This window comes from Helianthus annuus, chromosome 13 (assembly GCF_002127325.2).
Source record: "Helianthus annuus cultivar XRQ/B chromosome 13, HanXRQr2.0-SUNRISE, whole genome shotgun sequence".
Lineage (NCBI taxonomy): Eukaryota > Viridiplantae > Streptophyta > Magnoliopsida > Asterales > Asteraceae > Helianthus > Helianthus annuus.
The window spans coordinates 152,379,821-152,391,475 of NC_035445.2; the positions used below are offsets into that span (position 1 = coordinate 152,379,821).

General features: G+C 38.0%; 2 protein-coding genes across 3 annotated transcripts; one reads left to right on the top strand and one right to left on the bottom strand.

The window, feature by feature from the left end:
- Positions 1-690: 690 nt before the first annotated feature.
- LOC110899843 (putative disease resistance protein At3g14460) lies at positions 691-5,050 on the top strand. 2 transcript variants are annotated; one of them, XM_022146734.2, is made up of 2 exons: positions 691-4,708; positions 4,864-5,050. In XM_022146734.2, the coding sequence occupies exon 1, from the start codon at positions 785-787 to the stop codon at positions 4,685-4,687; it is 3,903 nt and encodes a 1,300-aa protein (XP_022002426.1). In that variant the 5' UTR covers positions 691-784; the 3' UTR covers positions 4,688-4,708; positions 4,864-5,050. The 2 variants fall into 2 exon arrangements, with proteins under 2 accessions (XP_022002426.1, XP_022002427.1); XM_022146735.2 differs by having other exon boundaries at positions 4,868-5,050.
- An 867-nt stretch (positions 5,051-5,917) lies between these two features.
- LOC110899844 (methyl-CpG-binding domain-containing protein 5) lies at positions 5,918-10,924 on the bottom strand. The gene is made up of 3 exons (XM_022146736.2): positions 10,531-10,924; positions 7,595-7,705; positions 5,918-6,313 (listed from the first exon to the last, which is right to left on the bottom strand). The coding sequence occupies exons 1-3, from the start codon at positions 10,822-10,824 to the stop codon at positions 6,092-6,094; spliced, it is 627 nt and encodes a 208-aa protein (XP_022002428.1). The 5' UTR covers positions 10,825-10,924; the 3' UTR covers positions 5,918-6,091.
- Positions 10,925-11,655: the final 731 nt, after the last annotated feature.

Genomic DNA, 11,655 nt, shown 5'->3' on the forward strand with positions numbered 1-11,655 from the left:
CGTGTATTTTTTAAGTTTGATTTTAGATATTTTTTTTCTAGATTTTGCTACGAGTTTTTCCAAACATTTTATTTAATTATATTTTAGATAATTATATTCTCCACTTTGCTACAAATCTTGCTACGGATATGATTGTACTTTTTTAATTAACTTCTAAAAACTTATTTTGCTACTGATTTTGCTACCTTAATTTGTTTTATATTTATTTCCTCAATTTTGCTACGGGTTTGCTACGAATGTTGCTACGGGTCTTATTTGCGACGGAATATCCGTAGCAAAATTGTAGCAAAATGTGTGCGTAGCTAATCCATAGCTAATTCGTAGCAAAATTTGCGACCGATTATTTCGGTAGCAAAAGTTTATAGCAAATGCCTCTTTTTGTAGTAGTGGTAGTACTTCCAAACACCCTCTGAATTAGTCACCTAGAGCTTCATCGGTCGATCTTTTGAAGGCAGATTATAAAAAGAAAATGTGTAATTATACATGTTAAAAATGCAAATGGACTTTGACCAGAATTCTTGGCCCATGAGGATATGCAAGGGGCAATTTCGATCTTTTATCTTGCATTTTTCTTGATGCCTATCTTAATCTAAATCTTAATCTTAATTCTTAATGCTATAATAATACAAAAACTTTATTTTTTATATTCAAAAGGCCGGTGCACATCCACATCTACTCCCATTTTTTTATTGACCAAGACAAACTAACAATGATCAATCACTGAAACAATCACAACAAACGCTTCCTAACATCACCAATTTCATTAATAATCTCACCATAATCAATGGCTGAAATCGTGCTTTCTTCTTTCCTCTCTGTCATCTTTGAAAAGTTGGCCTCTGCAGCTTTGGAAACACTTGCTCCATACTTTGAAACCGGTTATGATATAGAGAAACTGAAGCGGTCATCACTCCAAATCCAAAGTCTGCTCGTTGATGCTTCTCAGAAGGAGACAACCAATCAGTTTGTGAAACGATGGCTCAATGATCTCCGACATTTAGCTTACGATGTAGAAGATGTACTCGACGAGTTAGCAACTGATGCTATCCATAGTGAGTGGACTGACCAATCAGAAACCCACACCAGCAAGGTTAGAAAGTTGTTCCCAAATCCTTTCTCAAAGTATTCATCATATAGTAGGACCATGAAGGACAAGATAGATGTTATTACCACCAAGTTACAACAGCTACTAGAGGAGAAAGATGCTCTTGGCTTAGTTGTCATAGAGGAAAGTAGGTCAACAAATGTAAATAGAAGATTACAAACCTCTATGGTCCATGAATCTAGTATTTTTGGTCGGCGAGTAGAGAAAGAGGCACTGGTCCACAAGTTGCTGCGGGATGAACCGTGTGGTCAAAACTTTAGCGTAGTTCCCATAGTTGGTATGGGTGGGGTGGGAAAAACTACCCTAGCTAGACTTGTGTATGACGAACCAGAAGTCACGGAACACTTCGAACTCAAGGCATGGGTTTGTGTTTCGGATGAGTTTGATAGCTTTGGTATTAGCAAAGTTATCTTTCAATCTGTGACAGGGGAAACCACGGAATTTAAAGATTTAAATCTGCTTCAAGAAGCTCTTAGAGATCACCTAAGGGAGAAGAGATTATTATTGGTATTAGATGATGTTTCGAGTGAAAGTTGTCAGGACTGGGATACACTGGTTGGCCCGTTTTATGCATGTGCTCCTAGAAGTAAAATCATTATGACAATACGTAAGGATCAGTTGCTTAAAAAGTTGGGTTACGGTAATCTAGGCCGGTTGCGAACCTTGTCACATGATGATGCTCTTTCTTTACTTGCTCTACACGCATTGGGTGTATCTAATTTTGATTCACATTTGTCACTCAAACCACATGGTGTAGGTATTGTAAAAAAATGTGATGGATTGCCTTTGGCTTTGAAAGCAGTTGGGAGATTATTGAGTACAAGAATAGATGAAGAAGGGTATTGGAAGAAAGTATTAGATAGTGAGATATGGAGGTTATCCGTTGAAGGTGAAATCGTCCCAGCTCTTATACTTAGCTACCATGATCTTTCTGCACATTTGAAGCAGCTGTTTGCTTATTGTTCCTTGTTCCCCAAGGACTGCTTGTTTGACAAGGAGGACGTAGTTAGATTATGGATGGCGGAAGGGTTTTTGCAGCAGTCAACTCCAAGCGATTCAAATAAAGAATGTTTGGGTCATGAATACTTTGATGAGTTATTGTCAAGGTCATTTTTTCAACATGCACCTAATAACGAATCATTGTTTGTGATGCATGACCTTATGAATGACTTGGCGAAATCTGTTGCTGGCGAGTTTTTCTTGAGATTGGAGAATATTAATATGGAAGAAGCTTTGGAAAAGTACCGACATATGTCATTTGTTTGTGAGGAATGTATAGCTTACAAGAAGTTTGAAGCGTTTAAAAGAGCTAAGAGTTTGAGAACTTTCATGGCAGTGTCTGTTGGGGTTGTGGGGCAACGTGATTTCTACTTATCAAATAAGATTTTGGTTGACTTACTTCCTGAATTACCATTGTTAAGGGTTCTATGCTTGAGTGGTTCTCAAATAAGTGAGGTACCCGAGTCAGTTGGTAATTTGAGGCACTTGAGGTATCTTAATCTATCTAGAACTAGAATCACACAATTACCTGAAAATGTTAGCAACCTCTATAATTTAGAGATGTTGATATTATTCGGTTGTCGTAGTTTAGCAAAGTTGACCAACAACTTCTTAAAGCTTAAGAACTTGGGGCATCTTGACATCAGGGATACCCCAAATTTGCATCAGTTGCCTTTAGGGATTGGTGAGTTGAAATGCCTACAAACTCTCTCCAAGTTCATTATCAGAGGTGAAAGTGGTTTCAAAATAACCAAACTTAAGGACTTAAAGAATCTATGTGGGGAATTTTCCATTGAGGGTGTGGACAAAGTGCATAATGCAATGGAAGCACGCGATGCGAACTTTTCACAAAAGAGGCTTAATGAGTTTACGGTTGTATGGAGTGAACCCTCAGCAAACGAAATGCGTGCAAAGGAGGTGCTTAATGAGCTGAGGCCTAGCAACGATTATCTAAAACAACTCAACATTCTGTCATATGATGGATTAGAGTTTCCAAAATGGGTAGGGGATCCCTCGTTTCAACAACTGAAGCATGTGTCAATAAATGGCGGTAAAAAATGTACATTTCTACCACCTCTTGGGCAGCTACAGTCACTTAAGGAGTTATTTATTGGAGGTCTAGATGGGGTGAAAGTTGTGGGTTTGGAGTTACTAGGGACTAGTAGTGCGTTTCTTTCACTTGAAACTCTACATATAACAAATATGGGAGGGTTAGAGAAATGGTCAACCAATAGCGGGGTTGTGTTCCCACTCCTACAAAAGCTTGTTATAGCAAATTGTCGTAACTTAGTTGAAGTCACACTTAAAGTGCTACCTTCATTGAATGTTCTAAGGCTATATGATTGTCCTAATTTGGTTGAAGTCTCGGTTGAAGCACTGTCTTTATTGAATGTTCTGCAAATACATGGATGTGATAGTGGTGTGGTGAGAAGGCTGGTTGAAATAACTTCAGTAGTTACTGAGTTCCAAATAAAAGATATTTCAGGGCTGGATGATGTGGTGTGGAGGGGTGTTATAAAGTATCTTGGGACCATTGAAAAATTATCCGTAGAAAACTGTAATGAATTAAGATACTTGTGGGAATCAGAAGCAACTGCGAGTAAGGTTCTTGTGAATTTAAATCAATTGACAGTGCAAAGTTGTGGTAATTTGGTGAGTTTAGGAGAGAAGGAAGAGAGGGATAATTGTAGGAGCAACTTTTTAACGTCTCTTAAGACGTTGCTTATACTTTCTTGTGAGAATATCAAGCGTTGTAGTTGTCCATATAGCATTGAGGTGTTGTGGGTCTCCTTCTGTAATTCAATTACTGATATCTCCCTACCAACAGGAAGTGAAAAACTCAAGTCACTTAAGATTGATGGCTGTAAAAAACTATTGGAAAGAGAGTGGGGAAGACAAAAGATGCTTGAAAATGTAGAGATAAGTGGTTGGCCAAATCAGAAATCAATCATCGAACTGAAGTACTTGGTTCACCTCACCAGGTTGTATATAGAAGATTGTGAAAATCTGGAGTCATTTCCTGATAATGAGTTGCCCAATTTAACCTCATTGAAGAATTTGCACATAGTAAATTGTCAGAGTATGGATGCTTCTTTTCCTCGTGGGATTTGGCCTCCTAACTTGTGTTTCCTAACAATAGGAGAGTTGAAGAAGCCCATCCTAGAGTGGGGCCCACAGAATTTTCCAACTTCACTTGTGAAACTACGCTTATACGGTGGTGAGGATGGAGTGAGTAGTTGTAGTCAGCTTTCTCATCTTCTTCCTTCATCTCTTACTTCTCTTACCATATATGGTTTTGAGAAATTGGAATCAGTTTCAATGGGACTCCAACACCTCACCTCCCTCCAACGTCTGGAGTTCTGTGGCTGCCCTAATCTGAAAAAAGTATCTGATCTCCAACACCTCACCTCCCTCCAACATCTCTATTTTATTATTTGCCCAAACATGATGGATCTACCAGAAATGATATTGCCTTCACTTTTGAGTTTACAAATATGTTTGTGCCCAAAACTGAAAGAAAGATGGAGTAAAAGTGGCAGTCACTGGCCCCTCGTCTCCCACATCCCCTGTATCTACATATAATGATCATGAAGTCAATAGAAGGTCTCTCTCTCTCTCTCTCTCTCTCTTTAATGATTTTAAATCAAATTACTTATTTATTAAATTTTGCTTAGAGTTGAGACCTTGTTTTCATGCTGTTTTAAATATCAGTATAATTGTCGAGATCTTGTTTTATATAGTTTGTGTTTATTTGTCAGTCAGTCAGGGGAAACTTGTTAATGAAGTTGGTTGAGGTCCTGTTGTGATGAAATGAAATCTTGGAGGGCTATAGTGTTGTTGCTGTAAAGTGCAAGGATCAAAGTTGAACTTATTGTTATTTGGTAATTATTTGTACTTATTTTACAAACCTGTTTTATTGCTGTTAATTATGACAATGGTTGAAACCTGGATACCAAATCATCTGCTGATAACTCCAGAAAAAAAGGGTGTTCTCAAAATCATCTGATGCAGATAATGTTGTGTACAATGACCAAGTAAGAAGTGACTATTATTTGAGTCCTACAAATTTTAATATTCTAAGTTTTATGCGCCATACAAATGAAAAATCAATTCACTTCTTTTTGTCTCTCACAAAAAGTTGCATAAACACTATTGTGTCGCGCCTCTATTCAATAATCCAACTCAACTACTACTTAAAACACAAAGTCAGTGGCCTTTGCCACTGACAACCCTCAAAAATATCATATTTAATTAAAAGTCTGTTTGTCTTCTCGCCCGTGCACCAACACCACCGTCTGCGACGATTCCGGTGGCTAATACCCTAATCAGAATGTGATGCAGACTCCACTTCAGCTACTGGCCCAACCATCGCTAACAGCCCAACCCACATCCGTACCAGGCCCGCTCGTTTGATTAAAAAGCCCAACAGGTTTATGGATTGAGGGGTGAACAAGTCATCCGACTTTCATGCAGCTACGTGAAGACCTTTCCAAGAATTATGCCAATTATTTCCATGTTTCCCTTTTCTTTAGCTACAGTTATTTCCATGTTCTCCACTAGTTTAGTTGCAGACCTTTTTGGTACTTTTTGTTTGTATTTAACTTCTTGTTTTGAATGAAAGAGAGATCAGAAAATTGTCCAATTTCGGTTCTTCTTCTCTGCTAGTTCTTGGAGCCTAACCCCCTCTAAGGGTTACCCTATCAGAATGCCGGCCACCCTCCTCTCCTTCTTCGTTATCAGTCCAAAACACCCCCTTAACCTGAAGTCAGGAATAATGTTGACCAAAGATCAAGAAATAAATAGATAGCAGAATTTTGAAACAACAAAAGACATCAAGACAGAGATGTTAGATGTACATAACTTACATCTTACTACTTCGTTATCCATACAAACAACCAGAAAAGAACAAAAAAAAGATAATAGCAAATGTTAGCCCGTTCGGTTTCACCAAATCTAATAACAGTAAGTAGCAACTCGTCGGATGATTTAATTTTGGCATACATGATTGAAAACAGCAGCCCATTCCTGCTTAGTGGCGAGAGGTAGATTCTTATCACCGATGCTAGGAGTCCATACGTCCTCACTTGCATAGGTCAGGCGCCAACTAACTTTCTCCGGTGGACTTTTGAAATCAAATGTGAAAGCAGCATGGACTTTTTTTCTTGCAGTAGTCTTCTTTTTACTTCGAGGCGCAGAACCCTCAGAGGTCTAAAACCAACAGCATTGCATATAAAATTAACAAAATTAAATGAATAATGTATAAAAGAACAAAATGGCACATAAAAGGGACTACTTTAAGCCGATTTTAATATCCAGAAACTACTACAAGTCACGATTTAAGGGCTTATATGTTTGTTAAAGATTGGGGCATTTTTGTATATACTCCTTTAAAAGTCCACTGAAATTGGGGCTTATGTTGTCAGAGTTAATTACTGTTTTCGTCCCTGTGGTTTGTCAAAAATCACTATTTCAGTCCGTTAGTTTAAAAATTGCGATTTCAGTCCCTGTGGTTTCACTCGTAGTTATTAAAGGTGTTAGGCGCACTCAAGGCGCATAGGTCTCGCCTAGGGCCTAGCCGCAAGGCGTAAAAAAACGTGGGCCTGAGAAAAAAAAAAGCGCACAGCAAAAAAACTTAAAATATTTTTATATAATAGAAAATTAATACGATTCTTCAAATAAAATAAAACTAAAGCTATTATATAACATTTTATATCGTCTATTTAGTACCAAAAGTTATAAATGCTAGTTTATTAGTGTAGAAAAATAGTTTTCGTTAGATAAAATAGAAATCTAGCTAGAATCTTGCCAGAATTTAGAGAATTTAGCCGGAAACTCTCCAGAATCTAGGAATCTCGCTGGAATATGCGCATGAACCATCACCTGGAGAATTAAAGCCCAATTGCCTCGCCTTGCTAGGAAATTGGGCATAGGCGCAAGAGGCGATGGCTTTTAACAACTATGGTTTCACTTTCGTAACCATTTCAGTCCACCTCGTAACCATTTCAGTCCCTGTACTTAACAGAATAATGGACTGAAATGGTTACGAAAGTGAAACCACAGGGACTGAAATCGCAATTTTTAAACTAATGGACTGAAATAGTGATTTTTGACAAACCATAGGGACGAAAACAGTAATTAACTCAATATCATATTTACCCATTTCTTTGTAAATAGAATGAAAGAGAACATCATGTGCTATTCATAATAATAACAACGTTGTTTTCCTGTTTGTTTGCTCAATTAAACATTGCTAGAGAATGGGTACATATAATACCTTTAGTGTTTGATATATTGAAACCGGAAAGGCTATATATGAACTCAATCCCAACAAAAGAGATCAGGTTAGCAATGGTCAGTTACCATTATAACCCTTAACCAAAAGCTGGGACGTGGGCCCTAATTTAATAAACTCGTAATACGGTAATATAGAACCTTAAATGTGATTTTGAAACGTAAAATACCATAAAAGGTATGTTTTAATTAGCTTACAGTGTCCTCAGAACTTTGAGTTGGTGGCTTCTTTCGCTTACTCCCAGTTTCGAGAAAATTCAACACTTCATTCTTTGACCGCAAACGACGACCTGATGGTGCGATATAATACTGCTTAAAGTAAACAATCACCATACTTTTGTTAGAAATAAAAACTTGAAACTAATGCCAAGATATATAAACGGAAATATGAAGGTCTCAAGAGGATTATTTCAAACTTTTTTTCTTTAAGTAATAAATAAGATTGGCAAACGGGTTTTACTGGTGTGCAACGATAGGAGACCCAGGGAAACCTGGGTTGGATCCTTGAGCCAAACGGGTTTTACCGGTAATTTCACTGTCGTGCCTACGGGCGGGTGGGTTACCGGGTTTTCCCCGGAATTGGTGGTGACTCGGGTTACTCTCGGAGTACTCCGTTTGTCCAGTGGGTGCCCCGAGAGTGCTCGGGATTGAGTTTGTTGGCCGTTCAAAAAAATAAATAAATAAGATTGGCAAGAAGCAAACAATTTATCCAAGCTGTGATTTTTATCTCCACCTGAATACTAGATCATATGGTCATTGTTTACAATCACAAACACTTTATATCTCTCCGATCAAGAATTACAAGCTGCATAATCTTGCATAACGGCAATATAAACGAGCTTGTCACTTCTTCTATTAAAAATTATAGAGTAAATTGCCATTTTAGTCCCAAAGTTTTTGTCCAAATTGCCATTTTAGTCCAAATAGTTTTTTTTTTCTCCTCTGGGTCCCTGACTTTTCCTTTTTCTTGTCATTTTGATCACATTGCCTAACTTAGTCTAAAAACCAGGTTATAATCAGGGGTATTTTTGGCATTAAATTATTATGAGGTATATAAATAATTTTGTAAACTACCCCTGGTTATCACTACACAACAGTTATGCCAAAAATACCCCTGGTTATAACCAGATTTTTAGACCGAGTTAGGCAATGTTATCAAAATGGCAAGAAAATGGAAAAGTTAGGGACCCAGAGGAGGAAAAAAAACTATTTGGACTAAAATGACAATTTGGACCAAACCTCAGGGACTAAAATGGCAATTTACTCAAAATTATAAGTTCTTTAACTCTTTTCCCGCTTTTTAGGACTTGGGATAAAACGGGTTCATTAGCCCTTGTTTGTCTGTTAAGACGTCCTGAAATTTGGGTGATTAAATTTTTAAATGTAAAATACCTATTTATCGTTAGTTTTAATGAACTGATTATCAGATTCCTCAAATTTGCAGTAATCACTTTGAAAATGTACATCCAAATAGCATGTGAAATGGTTACCTAGAGACTCATTCAGTCTTTTGAAGACAAAGATAAAAGATGTGTGATTATATATGTTGATGGCATGGTTTTAAAAAACGTTTAGGCGTGAGCCTCGAGGCGAAACGGCCAAAAAACGAGTCAGAGGCGCGCCTCATGATGTTTTTAATGTATATGCGCCTCAGAGGGGTTGAGGCGCTAAGAAAGCTGCGCTTCAGGGGATTTTGATAGTTGTTTTTGATGTTTTTGACTTTTTGTGTCAATTTCAAGCATTTCATGTCTTTTTTAAGTGTTTTTTTGATGATTTTGATGAATCTGATGATGAAATTAGTTAGTATTATTATATTTATAATATATATAATTTTTATATTTATTTATTAATACTGCCTCGGCCTTACGCCTTGTTTCGCATCGAGGCTCACGCCTCGTGAGGCGAAGGGAAAACGCCTCGAAACTCATTTCTGTTCTTTTAAACCTTGGTTGATGGTATGGCTGCAAAATAAAGAAAAAAAGGACTTTGACCCGTATAATAGAAATCAAAATAGAGAGAATCATCTCTTGCGGTTTTGCCAAAGAGAGAACAGTGAGAGAAACTAATTACATTATAACTAAGGAATGTAGTAACATCAATTCCACAAGACCACAATTACATTATAACTAAGGAATGTAGTAATTGTTTATCAGAGCATACTATTTGGTTTAAGGCATCGCTTATGATCAAGTTAGTGACAAATGGTGGTATTTACAGTCTTAACAACTCCTACAATAGTTAATGAAATGATAGGCTTCAGGTCAAACCAAAGACAAAGAAAATGTATAGAAAATGAAAATCCAAATACAGCTGACTAACATTATACGTATACACTTAAGTTATACGGTATACATACCATCTTTAACAAGCTATAACACAAATGTCCCCAATTTAAAATTTTAACCAACAGATAATCACATCCTTAGTCCTTACAAGAAAGTCATAGAGAACTTACAAATCACCTGTCTTCCAAATTTGCCCCCCCCCCTCCCGCGGGAACTCTGCAAACGAACCGAACGAACACAAACAAGGCCTTGTTCGTATTCATTTGTTAAGGATATAAATGTGTTCATGAACACACTTATCTCTATGACTATGACTTAGAACAAAGTCATAGAAAACTTACAAAACACATGTCTTCCAAATTTGACCCCCCCCCCTCCCGCGCGAGCTTTGCAAACGAACCAAACGAACACGGACAAGGCCTTGTTCGTATTCGTTTGTTAAGGAAATAAATGTGTTCATGAACACACTTATCACACAAAAATGGGCACAAACAAACATAAACAAACACTCACAAACATAAATGAACAAACACGGACTCTGCTCATGTGAATGGAATTCTCTGTTCACGTTTGTTCATTTATTAGACGAACAAACCCAAACAAACTTCCCCGCAAACTGTTTACGAACTTTTCACTAAACGTTGAGTTCATTTGCAGCTCTAACCCATTTTTTTAGAAATTACACATGTGTTCTTTAAATCATTTTTAAACAAAACTAACTAGTAACTACACCTAATAACACATACCATATATATTATGATATAAAGTAGCAAAAAGCAGATGCATCGAATCGCAATAATAAAAAAAAAAATAAAAAATTCAAAAAATAAAATAAAATTACTAACTAACCCTGTCGAAAGTGCCCTGGGTGGCTCCAGAGGTGCGTTTTTTGACAATCATATCCCAACCTTCAGGAAGCCACGTGGGCCTGGTTTTATTCTGAAGCAGAGGGTCAGGAGTTGTTACGATCTCTGCTTCTTTGGAGCCATTCTTCTGATGTCCTCCATTGTTCGGATCGATGAAAGATCCGGATCCCAGTAGCGGGTCGGGTGTAGGTGTAGCTACCTCCTCGTCGGACTCCGACAGGAGTATAATCGGTGTTGATTGTTCGCCACCGGCCGGCAGAGGTTCGGAATTGGACATGAGTGTGAGCAAGCTGTCGAGGTGCGAATGCCGAGGAGGGTGGTGGAGGGGTGGGTTCGTTTCTCAGCTCTGTTGCCGAGGTTATTTATTGGTTGACTGACCAGTCACCAAAGAGCAAAGATTCATGTTTAAATTAGTTTAATTGTTTGTTTATTTTATTTTTTTAATGACGAACGAAACATTCAAATACGGTACTAACGAAATTAATCATATCAGGATTCACACCCTGATCTAGGGCTGAAGTCTGTGAACATTCGCCCAAAGGCATGACGGTATGGTAAGGTAAAACTCATTCAGTTCAAGGATCGAACTAACGATCGCCGTCACTCGCCTAGTCTCTAATCATCAACATGTGCCACTGAAAACTAATGGGGAGAAGCAGGAATTGGACTTTGGTATCTTGGAAACCTAAGTCTCTCCCTTACCACTCCACCACAAGCTCATTGGCAAAAATTAGTTAATAGAAGGATCATGATATTCACACACTCTGACCTTATTTCCACACCCGCCCCCCAAAGCGTCGCACTTTGGCCAAAGCACAACGTTTAGGGTTGTTTTTCAGACAAAAGGTGATGTGACAGTGGTATGAGGTTAGATTATCTACCCCAAAGCGCGACGTTTAGGGTTCTTTTTGCAGCCAAAAGGTGATGTGAAAGCGATACGAGGTTAGATTCTGTACGAGGTTGCAGAAGTGTCACGCGTAACCCTAAATGTCGCGCTTTGGCCAAAGCACGACACTTCGACCCCAATTTCTGGTGCATTTAAGAGGCAGGCCTTGCATTCTGTTTACGTATTCAAAATTCGAAATCGCGAACCGTGTTTCATTCTTTC

Coding starts and splice junctions, on each gene's coding strand:
- LOC110899844 (XM_022146736.2), bottom strand. CDS start 10,824: ATGTCCAATTCCGAACCTCTGCCGGCCGGTGGCGAACAATCAACACCG. Junction 7,706..10,530: donor CCCAGGGCACTTTCGACAGG/GTTAGTTAGTAA, acceptor TACTTTAAGCAG/TATTATATCGCACCATCAGG. Junction 6,314..7,594: donor CTCAAAGTTCTGAGGACACT/GTAAGCTAATTA, acceptor TGTTGGTTTTAG/ACCTCTGAGGGTTCTGCGCC.
- LOC110899843 (XM_022146734.2), top strand. CDS start 785: ATGGCTGAAATCGTGCTTTCTTCTTTCCTCTCTGTCATCTTTGAAAAG.